The 14,099-nt window shown below is 40.3% G+C and overlaps 3 protein-coding genes across 3 annotated transcripts; 2 read left to right on the top strand and 1 right to left on the bottom strand.

Moving 5' to 3' along the window:
- Positions 1-1,490: 1,490 nt before the first annotated feature.
- LOC101299604 (peroxidase 5-like) lies at positions 1,491-2,571 on the bottom strand. Its single transcript, XM_004304884.1, has 2 exons — positions 2,362-2,571; positions 1,491-2,255 (listed from the first exon to the last, which is right to left on the bottom strand). Exons 1-2 carry the CDS (start codon positions 2,569-2,571, stop codon positions 1,491-1,493), a joined length of 975 nt encoding a protein of 324 aa, XP_004304932.1.
- Positions 2,572-5,051: 2,480 nt separating this feature from the next.
- LOC101294863 lies at positions 5,052-7,098 on the top strand. Its single transcript, XM_004302294.1, has 4 exons — positions 5,052-5,808; positions 6,209-6,394; positions 6,488-6,751; positions 7,023-7,098. The coding sequence occupies exons 1-3, from the start codon at positions 5,059-5,061 to the stop codon at positions 6,743-6,745; spliced, it is 1,194 nt and encodes a 397-aa protein (XP_004302342.1). The 5' UTR covers positions 5,052-5,058; the 3' UTR covers positions 6,746-6,751; positions 7,023-7,098.
- Positions 7,099-8,072: 974 nt separating this feature from the next.
- LOC101294574 (FACT complex subunit SPT16-like) lies at positions 8,073-12,128 on the top strand. Its single transcript, XM_004302293.1, has 2 exons — positions 8,073-8,245; positions 8,666-12,128. The coding sequence occupies exon 2, from the start codon at positions 8,678-8,680 to the stop codon at positions 11,873-11,875; it is 3,198 nt and encodes a 1,065-aa protein (XP_004302341.1). The 5' UTR covers positions 8,073-8,245; positions 8,666-8,677; the 3' UTR covers positions 11,876-12,128.
- The last annotated feature ends 1,971 nt before the right edge of the window (positions 12,129-14,099 follow it).

Consider the following 14,099-nt stretch of genomic DNA (forward strand, 5'->3'; position numbering starts at 1 on the left):
GAACATCGACAACGCAAAAGAGCCCCTACATTCATTCCTGTTTGGAAACAGTCCGCAGCTCATCAAACTGCAAAGCTAGTGCTTCCTTTTCCTTTTCCTTTTCCTTTTCCTTTTCCAATACCATTTAACACGTTTGATTAGACAAACATGCCAAAGTTACGACAACACGGTAGTACTGCGCATGTCAAAGTTATGACACGCCGATTAGTATTTGAATGGTTTTTAGGGTTCATGATCGATCTGAAACTGGCGCCGGAGAAGTTCAGAACCACTTCAGCCAGAAGACCAAATGGAGAGCTACGGTAGACACGTCAGTGGAGGCTGTGCAGGTGGGAGATGATAGCATCAGACGCGCGTTGCTAGCTCTCTTTGTGAAATTGGTGATTGGCAATTGGATTTCATATTGCATCATCGACTCCCCGGCCGCTGTGAGTGCTGCAGTGAGAATAAGTCTGCAAATTTCTGCAAGCAAAAGAAAGGATCGAGATGAACACCAAATATAATTTAAGGTTTGGATGTTGGTGATGAGGTTTTGCATGCAAAGAACAGAAAATTAAATAAAATTACCTCACTACTTCCTCTTGATTAGAGTCGATTTTGTTTGGTTTTAGTGAATCGAAATGACCTGATGGAATATACATGAGTAGTTAATTATGGTTCCAGCTTAATTGATTCAGTCTCATTATCAATTTAGTGTGTTTTGAAACTTGAAAAGTTGAAACAGCTGATCGATCGGGACGTACTTTTGAGTGGCCAGTTTTCTTGAAAATGCATCTAGTTAAGAGGATTTGAGTTTGATTTCTAATGCTTGCATGTTCTTATTACTAAGTTACGACGTAGCTATCCATTTGCTCCAAATTCTTATTTATAATCGTGTCGTCTAATATGGTCATGTGTGATGGTACTATTTTGGTTATTCACCTAATCGATGATCGTATGACTTGTTAGCTTCGAATTGAAACATATAGCTTGTCACCCAATCACACTCATGTTACGTACTGTGATAGTCATTCCGACTCTCATGTTAGAAAAAACATAATTTTTCATGTTAATTTTAGCCTACAATTTCATTCTTTTGTCTTCGGAGAGAGTGAATATAATTGTTCTCTCTCAAGTTTCTGAGTTGTGAGCAGGCTCAAGTTTTAGCTAGACTTGCTTGGTTTTGCTCATTCATCTTCAATCCACATTGAGATTAAATGAACGTCAAATAATATAGGAGGGTACCAAAATTAAAACAACGATGAGGTAAAAAGAAAGAAATTACTCACTCTTTTTCATTTTTCAAATAAAAATGAACTATAGAGTCTATAGTAGCTTATTTTGCATTATACATTCACTTTTAGAAGTCTGAATTTAAACTCTTTTTTTTTTTTCTATGAAAATTGGCTGTAAATACAAGGTGATCAGACAATTTGACAAAAGAATGGTGACAAGAGATAAACAATTTCAATATGATCGAACCGACAAACCCTTAGTTTTCTTCTAGTTAATTAGTTCACAACCCCGCACTTCTTTCTGATCTCACCTTGTCTTCCTGTGAGGACATCAATGGAACCCATTTTCACCATAGCGGATGCAAACTTCTTAGCCCAAGCTGGACCAAGTCTAGCATTATTCCTCACCATCCCTGCCGTCGAACGGCTGCTAAGAAGAGTTTGATCTGACGCAAATAGGCCACGATGGTTCATCAAGTTTGTGTAGTACTTATTGTCTAGCCTGTTTGGTGTAACACCATCAAGTTGTACCACATTATTTGGTGATGAGGATGGAGGACACTTGGCTTTCAAGTCCCTAGCAAACTTGGGATCCAAGGAAGGGTCTTGTGTGTGAGTTTCATTGAAGGCATACAACCGGTTCGAGAAGGAAGAACAATGTGACACACCAATGGAATGTGCCCCAGATAATGTGACCATTTCATCCAAGCTAAAGCCTTTGCGCGCGAAACTGGCCGCTAGCTCCTTGGCATTCAAAGAAGGAGAAGGAAGATTATTGGAAGGCTCGTCAAACAGTGAAACTCTCCCGTCACGCCGCCCTGAAGGCACTTGGTAGCTTATGCCACCAACTGCTAGGGCACCGTCACGAGCTGCGAATGCTAGAATGTCTGCACATGACACAGTTCTCGGGCATAGAGTTTCAAGTTCCCTCTTTGCCTCATCGATCACTTCAAATCCCCTTAAGCTTGGTTTGTTTGCCGGATGTTCTTTTTCAGATAACTTTCCCGGAGTTGAATCAAGCAGGACAGACGCATCACAACCCTATAATATTATTACATACATTTGATTAGTCGTTATAACTTCATAATTTAAAAGTACTAAAACCAACTTTTTCATGAATGAAAATGAAGCATGCCTGTATGCATACCCTAACAAAGCAATCGTGGAAATGCATTCTGATAAGGCCTGCAGCAATGCCAGGATTCTTCATCACGGCCTTGTTCACAGCTTTTCTCACAATTGCTTCCGCAGAAGGACAAGTTGTTCTGTAGAAACCCACTCTGGGGGTTATGGCTGATGACATGAAGACCATCATAGACATGGTTAGGAAGATCAAACACAACCGTAAGTTACTCATTTCAAAGTATAGCTAGCGCAGCCGGTGGTGATATGAAAAACTGAATAACTGAGAACTGAAAAGGTGAAGATTGAGAAAATTGCTGAAGTTACATTTATATTTATAGTTATAAGAAGAAGTATGGTTTTGGTGAAACGCGTATCTATAGCTGCAAAGCACAAACTGCAAAACCAGCTGTCTAAGTTTGAACAGTTCAAATATAGCAAAACTTCACTTGTATTTTGAAAGATGTCAACTGGCAATGAAGAGGATGGTGAGGAGTGCTCATGGTCCATTTCGGTAATGGTGTCCACTTCATGACAAAAGTTTCAACCTATACCTAGCATTGTTTCTAACGTTTTTATTTTTTATGATGTCTGCAAATCGTTCACTAAGATTTTGTAATGTATTAGTTGGGTAGCTAGTGATGGCTTAAGCTTCTAGTTTACACTGAAACAGATCGAGATAAGTTAAGCGGAAATGAACAAAATTAATCAACTTCATGTGGGTTGAAAACCAAGAAAACCAAACGAGTAACAAAATTGTTCTGGTGTTTGACCATGCACCATTTCAAATTTCAGCAAAATGCAACAAAATAGTTGATAGGCTTCATGCAAAATAGTGAAACACCAATACAGAAAGCTTGACTTAGTAATGGCACTGCAGGCTTCCTCATTGGTTTAATAAGAGGCTTGATTAAGGTGTAAGATAAAAATGTATTTGGTTGTTGACTTGGTAATGAAATTTGTAAACAACTAAGCCTCTATATATTGCATATCACAAAGCCATGGCATTATTGGCAGCTCTTCTTTGTTTCTGAGGAAAGTTGGACTTAATCCTATAGAACGATTTTATCACTGCTATCTATCCATTTGGCATGTCCTGGATTACTGTTTCTTTCTCAATCTACACACTTAATCAGGAGACTGATTGCAAAGAGAACAAGAAAAAAAACTTAAACAAGTCTTGGGCTTACTAGTTAATATAAGGCCGCACATATCATCAGCCATAGACAACAGTCCCAAAATACAATCCAGCTGCTTCGAGATAGAGATCATGAAAACCTAACTAGAATGAGATTATGATCATGGGAAGGAAAAAGTCTTGAATGGGATTGTGATATTCTAAATTTCTAATCCGATACCCAATATTCAAACTTTAACACATTTTTCCTACAAAAAAAAAAACTACCATTTTTGGACAATGAAACTTTCATTAAGGGCCAAGGCCCAAAGAAACAACACCCGAAAGGGAAAAGAAATAACGTCCCCTAAATCGACAGAGAGCTAGACGCGAACATCATCATCCCAAATCTGGAAAAAGAAAACTGAAAAACTACACCGTCAAGATGTCCATCGCCGGAGGGCAAGGGAGTCTAGGACTGTGGTGGCTGCTAAGACCCACTGTCCTGGTCGCTAGCGCTATGATTCGTTTCTCTAGCAGCCCAGCTCCATCTGACGACGGATTCGATCTACTATCTGGGACGTCTTCTTTAATAAAAGCAAGCGATCAAATTTTGATCCACGTGAAAGTTACCACCTTACTGAAAGTGCCCCACTCGTACGTACGAGAGTGACTATGTTTTCTCCTTTCGATCGAGGTGTCCAAATATCATACGACCCTTTGTGGGGTGTGAGCAGAGGAAACAGTGACACGTCACAATGCGTGGAAATTTCTCCTTCTTTTTTCTGCGGAAAAACAGGAGAAAGGAACAAGCAATACAAGGCGGGGACAGCATACTCTCTAGTTTCTTCCATATTCCCGATCGAATCTCAATTATTGAAGCCATCTGTGGCTCTCTGTGAGGAGGGAGCAATGGAGCCGTTCTAGGAGCTAGGTGCTTTATTTCAACTACATTTTACATCTACAAATTACAAGCAATGACTTTCACAGTCTGATGTAGAGGGATTTTGTGTTGTTAGGATTCTGGTGCTGCAATTCAAGCTCTAGTGTCTCTACTCTGCTGGGTTTACAAAGCTGCTGAGGTGCTAGTTCTTGAGTAAGCCCATCAATCACTTTACTTTATGTTCTTGGATGAACCCATTTAGCTCTTCTGTAGTTATTTTGGTTAGTTATTCATTTCCTAGTTTTATTGAAAATTTTGGTTCAGTTGAGTACCATTGACATGGTTCTTTATAGATTTGAAGATTATGGTTTTTAATTTAGGGTTCATTTCACCAAAAAATTGTCATATGTTGTAATAATCTTGTTTCATGTTCTTGATCATTTTTTCCCATATAGGTGTGTAAAGTGTATTACGAAGGCAAAAGTATCATGGAATTCCTTGCAAGTTCTCGAGAAAGAGTGATAGATAGGTTCACGAACCTTCCTAATGATGTTGCATGTCATATTCTATCTTTTGTCAGTTTTAGAGACAGTGCTCGTGTGGGATGCCTGTCCAGAAGGTGTAAAGAGTTGTATCTAGGCGTTCGGAACTTGGATTTTGATTCGGCCCATGCAAATTACGCGTGGGATAGGTTTAGGTTGTTGAATTGTTTGGATAGGTTCATGCTTCAACGTGGGGAGAAGGACATAAACAAGTTTCGTATTCATTGGATCTTTGACAGAGAAAACAATGATGAGTATTTTCGAATAATGTCATGGATCAGTTATGCAGTGAAGTGCAATGTTGGAAGTCTTATTATTGAGCTCAGTATGTTTGGGGAGATGACATTAGAATTGCCGTCTTGCATCTTTCATTGCAAGTCTCTGAGGCATCTAATTGTGGATGTATTAAACAGAGGAGGGAAGGTTCTTAAGATGCCTTCCTTGGCTTGTTATAGTAATCTCCAATCCTTAAAACTGAAAAATGTTACTATTCAGGAAGAGTTTGGTAAATGGATCTCGGAGTGTTGCAAAAGCATAAAGGAATTATCACTTGAACAGGTATTCAAGACAGAAAGGATCAGCATCGAAAGCCTATCTCTGGAATCATTCAGTATTGCGTGTAATTATCTTGTGTGTTCTAAAGATCTCCTTAAGCTCTCTGTCCTTAACATCTCAGGTGAAAAATTGGCAAAGATATCTATAGTGTGGCAAGCACCTGGTGGCATAGATTATCTTCAGATTTTTTCCCCTAACGTTAAAGATTTGACATTGATCGGGATTTTCAGAAATTACATTTCGTTAGGGACCTTAATGTGCTTAGAAAAGTCAATAATTAGTCCAGTAGGCATATATGATTCTAACAAGGCGCTTGAGGTTCTTTGCAGTGTAAGCAGAGCTAAAGTTCTCAATCTGATGGGAGACATCATTAAGGTAATAATACACCACTCCTTAGATGCATTTCTCTATGTGGCCACAGCATGTTGACAGTAATTTATCCATGTTTCTTATATTAAGCAATTTGCTTTTGCAGTAATGGTGGACTTGCTATCATAGAAGTCTCTATTAGTGCTGCAAGTTTAATTTGTATATATTATACTAAAAAGACATTTAGTTGAAAACTCGATAAACTGTAAGTTACAAGTTACAACTTAACAATGCTGATAGTCACAGATTTTGCAATGGATCTACATTGACACCCATGATAGTGATTTAGCTGTAGAACAGTCAATTGCTATGCATGTGTATTATGAAGACATAGTAGATCACGTAACTGTTTTCTCAGGTATCTCATTCGTTTTCTACTTAACATATTTCTTAAAAGTTACTGCAGGTTGTGTTCAGGGATGGCTGCAGGACACCACCCTTGGATAATGTTTGTTGCTTTTCTGTGCTGTCTGTGTTTAGCTCTTTGAGTGACGACCTTGTCCCACCTATGGCCACTCTTCTTAAAACCATGCCTAATCTGATTGATTTGCAATTAAGTAGTGCAGTAATCTCTGTAAACTCCCGAACTAGTGTAAGTAAAGTAGTTCTCCTTCTTTTGTTTTGGTATATCATTTTCTAATTTCAGAAAAGGTAAACTGGTCGTTTTGTTTTGTTGTGTATTCAGTCATCTGGGTTCAATATCAGCTATTGGAAATCCCTGAACCTGGCTTTTGTTGATCGTCTTCAGAATGCAACACTTTCAATTTTGAATGGGAATAATGAAGTGGAGTTTGCAGCTTATTTGCTCGAAAATGCAACAAATTTAAAGAAAATGGTCATTTATCATTCTGGCCAACATAGTGCTATAAGGTGGCTTCAAAATAAAAGTGTCTGCTCTTCCACCGCCAATGTTTTTTTTATGGAACTAGTCAAAAGAAACTGAAAGGAGGTATAATTTTATTTTACTTCCAGAAAAATTTATATCACATTTCATCATATCATAACCTTAATTTGATGTTGATGGATGCAGTATGCCATTTTATTGAAATGGAAAATATGGATATTATATCTGAGTTTTGAATGATATTAGTTATGTAGAGCGCGCAGTATTGTTGTGCTTATCATCAATACCCTTTTCAGTTCAGCAACATAGTAACACTGTATAATGGCATGCGCATAAATATACATCAATAATCTGGTGTACTGCTGGTTACATGTAGGCTGCTCCACTAGTTGATTGCAAGTCCAGAATGCAGAAAAGAAGAAGCCATCCTTGGAACTCGCAGGATTTCTGAAGGTTTTGAAGACGGTGAGGATTAAGGAAGATATGTATTGAGGCTTGTTTCCAATCGTAGTAGATTTACCTGCAAGGGTTCTCCTACAGTTGGAGTTTTTGCTGTACTTTTTGCCTTTAGTTGGTTTAGATCTCCATGCCAGGGTTCTTTACCTACAACTACAAGGTGTTTTCTGATTTCCGGTCTAAATAGGTCTTGACATAGGTAACATCTTACTGGATGTTTATTCTGCTTAGTGCTTAGAGATACTCCATAAAACTCCATATTTTTATGCAACTGATGTTGATTTTCATTATTCGTCACAGAACTCTTTAATGGTTCATGAAGTAGTTATATCACTCTTGATTTCGTTAAACATCGATTGCAGATTGTTCGATTTCTCTTGTAACACCAAAGTATACATCCATTTAAGTGGAAAAATCGTAAATTTTATGTTGTTTGTGAACCGGTAATACCACCTCCATAAGGCCGTGGTACAAATTTATTTACTGCAACCATGAACAACCTTGCATTTCATGGTAAAATCTGAGAGTACTGACCCATAACCTTTTCCCGCCATATTTTCAACAGAGAATAATTTTTTCCCGCCACCGGCCAAATTCCTAGGGCCCAAGCCCAAATCCCCAACTTCTATTTCCCTCTCAACACCACGACGTCGTTTGGCACATATCCCCTCGCACTGACAGAGCTTATTAAAATACCCAATATACCCTTATCATAACTTCCAATGACCATTACACCACACGAAAAGAAGAAGTCATAACCCGAAAAGCTCATGTCTATTTTCGTCACGCCAAAACATCAACCTCCTCTTCTAGAGCCCTCGAAACCAAAATGCCTCATATTCTCACTCCCTCTCTCTCTCTCAAATTCTCTCTGTAATTTCTAATCGCTCTTCGAAAATCCGGAGCGAAACCCTAATAAATACCCACCTCCACTTCTCTCTTCTCTTCGAAAGCACCCATCTTTCTCTCTCTCTCTCTCTCTCTCTCTCTCTCTCTTCGCTTCTCTTTCTATTGGGTTTTCTTTTTTGGCTAGAATCGGGGGATTTGGGCACGCCGCCAGGGAACGAAAGCGAAACCCTAACCCTAATTCGCGTTGCTGCCGCCGCGAATTTTCACCGGAATCAACCGCCGCAGGCACGAAAGGTACGTTTTTGACTCGCGTGTTGTGTTATGGTGGATTAATCGAGTAGTTTTGTGCTGTAATTTTGGGTTGTTTGCGGCGGAGGAAAACCTAATTAGGGTTTCGAGTTGGGGGTTTTTGAAAAATTGATAAGGGGTTGTGATATTGGGGTATGGGTTTGGTGGGATTCGACTGTAGCTTTTGAATCTGGGGATTTGGGGCCGAGTTGCGAACTTCGGCGAAACCCTAATTGTTACTGTGTATCAATTTTTTTGGTCATTTTACTGCATGATTGGGATGAAAGATTTGGTTTTTTTTTTTTTTTTTTTTCTCTGCATAACGATTATTAGCTACATGTTGGATTTATATTGGAGATGGATTTGTTATTGATGTTGCAAATTTGCTCATTTGGAGTCCATTAATGGAATATCTGTGTTATGCAGAGTCAGTTCGTAATGGCTGATAATCGGAATGGAAATGGTAAACCTACGAAGGGTGCTGGAGCCGGAAATAATCCTTATGCCATTGACTTGAATGTTTTCAGTCAGAGGTTGAAGGCTCTGTATTCGCACTGGAATGAGCACCCTGAGTTGTGGGATTCTTGTGAGGTTATTGCAATTGCAACACCGCCGCAGTCAGATGAAATCCGGTACCTTAAATCTTCGGCATTACAGATGTGGATGGTTGGTTATGATGTTCCAGATACGATAATGGTTTTCATGAAGAAGCATATTCATTTCTTGGGTAGCCAGAAGAAGGTGTCTTTTTTCCAAGGTGTGAAGAAGGCTGCCAAAGAGGCTGTGGGTGTTGATCTTGTGACGCATGTGAAGGCAAAGAGTGATGATGGCGGTGCTCTGATGGATGCTGTTTTGGGTGTCATTCGTGCTCAACCAAGGGCTGATGGCCATGATACTGTTGTTGTAGGTAGGATAGCAAGGGAGGAACCAGAGGGGAATCTTTTGAAATTGTGGTTTGAGAAGCTGAAGAGTGCAACTGTTCAGCTTGGTGATGTAACAAATGGGTTGTCTGACTTGTTTGCTGTCAAGGAGAAAGAGGAACTTGGTGATATCAAGAAGGCTGCTTACTTAAGTAGTGTTGTCATGCAGAAAATGGTGACGAAGCTTGAGAATGTAATTGATGATGAGAAGAAAGTCACTCACTCTTCTTTGATGGATGAGACAGAGAAACTTATATTGGAACCCTCTAAAGTTGGGCTGAAGCTCAATCCTCAGAATGTTGATATCTGTTACCCTCCAATCTTTCAGAGTGGAGGAAAGTTTGATCTCAGACCTGGTGCTGCCAGCAATGACGAGTGTCTTTATTATGATCGTGCCAGTGTGATCATATGTGCTATTGGATCCCGTTATCACAATTACTGCTCGAATGCTGCCAGGACTTTTTTGATTGATGCCAATTCCATTCAGAGCAAGGCATATGATGTTCTTCTCAAGGCCCATGCTGCAGCCATTAGTGAGTTGAAGCCTGAAAGTAAAGCCAGTGCAGCATATCTAGCTGCACTTTCTGTTGTAGAGAAGGATGCTCCTGAACTATTACCTAATCTGACAAAATCTACGGGGACAGGCATTGGTATTGAGTTCCGCGAATCTGGGTTGAATCTTAATGGAAAAAATGACAGGGTGCTGAAAGCAGGCATGGTCTTTAATGTGTCACTCGGTTTTCATAACTTGCAGAGTGGTATCAGTAATTCAAAGCAGCAGAACTTCTCCTTGTTGCTAGCTGACACGGTTGTTGTCAACGATGACAAACCAGAGGTGCTGACAGCAAAAGTTTCTAAAGCTGTTAAAGATGTGGCATACTCCTTCAATGAAGTTGAAGAAAAGCCAGTGAAAGGAAAAGGTCCGGCTAATGGAACAGAGGCGTTGATATCTAAAACCAACCTGAGGTCGGATAATAGTGAGAAATCAAAGGAGGAGCAGCGCAGGCACCACCAGGCAGAACTAGCCCGCCAGAAAAATGAAGAAACTGCCCGCAGACTTGCTGGTGATGCACCTGGATCAGGTAATAATCGTTCCACTGCAAAGTCTTCAGCCGATTTAGTTGCCTACAAGAATGTAAACGATCTCGCTCCTAAAAGAGATCTGATGATTCAAGTTGACCAGAACAATGAAGCGGTTCTTTTGCCTATTTATGGGAGCATGGTCCCTTTTCATGTTGCCACCATAAGGACAGTTAGTGTCCAAGCAGAGTCAGCCAGCACCAACCAGGCTTCTTATATCAGAATCATCTTTAATGTTCCTGGGACTCCTTTTAGTCCTCATGATACAAACTCACTGAAAAACTTGGGTTCTATATATTTAAAGGAAGTCTCGTTTCGCTCCAAGGACACAAGGCACATTAATGAAGTCACACAGGTGATAAAAAACCTCCGGAAGCGAGTTGTGTCCAGGGAGAATGAGAGAGCTGAAAGGGCAACACTTGTTACTCAGGAGAAACTCCAACTAGCTGGTAACAAATTTAAGCCTCTGAGATTGAATGACCTCTGGATTCGACCTGTTTTTGGTGGACGAGGCAGAAAGATTCCTGGTACTCTTGAAGCTCATGCAAATGGGTTTCGTTACTCTACCAGCAGGCAAGATGAGCGTGTGGATGTAATGTATGGAAATATTAAGCATGCTTTTTTCCAGCCAGCAGAGAATGAGATGATCACTCTCCTTCATTTTCATCTTCACAATCACATTATGGTGGGCAACAAGAAAACCAAAGATGTGCAATTCTATGTGGAGGTTATGGATGTAGTTCAGACCTTAAGTGGAAAGAGATCTGCCTATGACCCAGATGAGATTGAAGAAGAGCAAAGAGAGAGAGCTAGGAAGAACAAAGTCAACACTGAATTTCGGACGTTTGTGAGTAGGGTACAGGATCTTTGGCAGCAGCCCCAGTTTGAAGGCCTTGAACTTGAGTTTGATCAGCCTTTCAGGGACCTTGGTTTCCATGGTGTGCCTTACAAATCCTCAGCATATATCGTCCCCACTACAAATTGCTTGGTTGAACTGATTGAAAATCCTTTTCTTGTTGTCACTCTTGCTGAGATTGAAATTGTGAATCTGGAAAGGGTTGGGCTTGGACAGAAGAATTTTGACATGGCAATTGTATTTAAGGATTTTAAAAAAGATGTTCTTCGGATCGATTCTATTCCATCAACATCACTTGAAGGTATCAAGGAATGGCTTGACGACACAGAGATCAAGTACTATGAGAGCAGGATGAATCTGTCATGGAAACCTATACTGAAGACAATTACTGAGGATCCGCAGAGCTTCCTTGATAATGGAGGTTGGGAGTTTTTGAATTTGGAGGGAACAGATTCAGACTCTGAGCAATCTCAGGAGTCAGACCAGGGTTATGAACCATCTGATATGGAATCCGAATCAGAATCAGAGGATGATTCTTCTGATAGTGAATCGCTTGTGGAGTCTGAGGACGATGATGAGGAAGATTCAGAAGAAGTCTCTGAGGGTGAGGAGGGAAAGACATGGGAAGAGTTGGAGAGGGAAGCAAGCAATGCAGACAAGGAGAAAGGTAATGAGTCTGACAGCGAGGAGGAGAGGAAGAGAAGGAAGATGAAAGCTTTTGGCAAGGGTCGAGCCCCTCCTGCTGGTGGCATCCCGAAGCGGTCCAAGTTGAGGAGATAGATATGTGGTTGTTTCTTGTCCACGTCAGTTCTTATGTTTTGCTTTAATGGTTGTCTGATGATGACCTAGCCTGGAACTTCTATATTAATCTCTAGTAGTCGGCAAGGAATTTGGTTTTCATTCTACTAGCTTATGTTGAAGATCTTTATTTTGCTTGTAAATTGGTAGCATCCTCGCTGGAAGTAAACGATCTATTGTTCTCTTTCCCATGGTTTTTGCTTCTACTGTTGAGTACAATTTATCATTTCGAAACAAAACTATGCCCAGATCCAGATAACGAGTGAAGGTTCAGGTCTGAGTAGCGTCATTTTTTCTAGTTGCTGACTACTATTTTTCATCTTTCGATCGTCTCTTTCACAGATCAGTCCTTTTTAAACCTCTCATTCGTATGAAATTCCCGCAGATTCGCTTTGACTTTTTTTAGTTCGGAATGAGTTTCAGGTACCAACCAATTCACAAACACATGCTCTACTCGATTCTTAGCCAAACCTAGTAAAACTCGTTATTTTATCCAACTGCGTTTTGCCTGTTTATTCAGAATTTGAAGATTTAAGGGCCGAAAGTATGGTTTTAGTATCATGAATCCAATTCTTGTGTTTGACTTCTGCATCTAGAGCTCGAACATGTGATATTCAAAATTTCCAAGTTGAGTGTCAAAAGTACATAGCAGGAATAGATCGAGTTGCAAGTTCATTTCGTAATGTACGTGTATGTCTGTAGAAAGCAAAGGTACCATGTTGAGTGTCAAAACTAATAGTGAAGCTGCAGATTCTAAAGGTAATGTCAAGCCTGAAACAGGCAGGCAGTGATCGAGAACCACCACTCACTACATATTTACATGTTTGTTATGATCGAGTTATGACTTATGACCAACACAAATATGCATCTCTGGAAATAGTATTAGGGCTTTCACATAAAAGCAGTTTCTTGTGTTGACACAAAAGGCCTCTTCTTGCACATGTTGTGGTAACTCCTGCAAAGAAGGCTTGTTGGTGATGTGGTAGCTATGCTTGTGAAGCTCCAAATCCAGGACAGTCGACTGTGCCAACGGATAGCCCTATGAACTTCCAATTAAGCTCCCCGGTGGTGCATTCCCTTCCGGTGATCATCAGCAACACTCAAGTGAACTAATGTGTTGTGACAAAAAAGATCGGTCATGACTTGTTTCTTTTGTCAATTCTTGTTCTTAAAGCGGAGAGCACATTCTAAAACTTGTGCAATATCAATGATGAGACGTGATATTATTACATGGAAAATGTTTCAAGAAGTAGATTTAAAACCTTAATTTGGAGGTGCCACGAGAAAACTCGTGATATGCGTTAACATGTCACGACTCACAACAAGTCATTTCCATGAAAAAATGTTTTTCCGGTCATCTTATATATTCCTACCCTTGGTACATGTGAATGATGTGACCCTATCTTTCTTTGATTGTTATAAACTAGTTCGATGAGTAGTTTGTTCTTTCTTTGATTGTTTTTTTTTTAGAAGAAATTTCATTAAGAATAAAGAAAATTACAGCACAATGGAACGATCGGTTATGATGCCTACACCACAACACATATTCCTAACAAGATCCATAGTTACGGGTCCGTCACTAAAAGCAACATCCATGAGCCGAAAGGGCCCAACCCCTAACCAAATTTGACGCTCAACATGAGCTACCAAAGCCTGAAAGTCACGATACAACCTTGTCACCAACAATAAACCAAGCCAATTATCCTTCTTCAACACCGTGTCTAAAGACCACCAGACCACGTGCAAAGGTAATCCACCCACATGTTGACAACCAGCCAGCACCGAGATAAACCATAATCCCCAGGTATGACTCCACCAAAGTAGCACACCAACCAAACCAAAACACCTTAACCCTCGCTCAAAAGAGGAGAGACTTATTAAACCTAGCCAAAACCAAAAACCAGAAAACCCTAACCAGGAAAAACAACAAACAAAAACAGAAAAACAAACCAGGTTAGGCCCAAAAGGACCCAAACCCAATTAGCAACCCTAAGAACAAAGAGATCAAAGCCCACTAGATAATTCCAGCCCAAACCTTCGTTGGCCCACCTCATCAGAGCACTAGCAGTCTTGCTCCGCCGCCTTGGTCGAGCTATCGCCGGCAACCTTCCAACCTTCGCTTCTCGCCATAAAAAGGCAACGCAACCTCCAAGGCAGTCCTTCCACAAATCGAAACTGTGCAACCGAACCCAGATTTGGTCAAACC

This window comes from Fragaria vesca, linkage group LG6 (genome assembly GCF_000184155.1).
Source record: "Fragaria vesca subsp. vesca linkage group LG6, FraVesHawaii_1.0, whole genome shotgun sequence".
NCBI lineage: Eukaryota > Viridiplantae > Streptophyta > Magnoliopsida > Rosales > Rosaceae > Fragaria > Fragaria vesca.

What these genes read in the sequence shown, in the direction of transcription:
- LOC101299604 (XM_004304884.1), bottom strand. Translation starts at nt 2,571, where the DNA reads ATGAGTAACTTACGGTTGTGTTTGATCTTCCTAACCATGTCTATGATG. An exon ending in TCCACGATTGCTTTGTTAGG is followed by an intron (nt 2,256 to 2,361) that starts GTATGCATACAG and finishes ATAATATTATAG; the next exon opens with GGTTGTGATGCGTCTGTCCT.
- LOC101294863 (XM_004302294.1), top strand. Translation starts at nt 5,059, where the DNA reads ATGCTTCAACGTGGGGAGAAGGACATAAACAAGTTTCGTATTCATTGG. An exon ending in TGATGGGAGACATCATTAAG is followed by an intron (nt 5,809 to 6,208) that starts GTAATAATACAC and finishes AAGTTACTGCAG; the next exon opens with GTTGTGTTCAGGGATGGCTG. An exon ending in CTGTAAACTCCCGAACTAGT is followed by an intron (nt 6,395 to 6,487) that starts GTAAGTAAAGTA and finishes TTGTGTATTCAG; the next exon opens with TCATCTGGGTTCAATATCAG.
- LOC101294574 (XM_004302293.1), top strand. Translation starts at nt 8,678, where the DNA reads ATGGCTGATAATCGGAATGGAAATGGTAAACCTACGAAGGGTGCTGGA.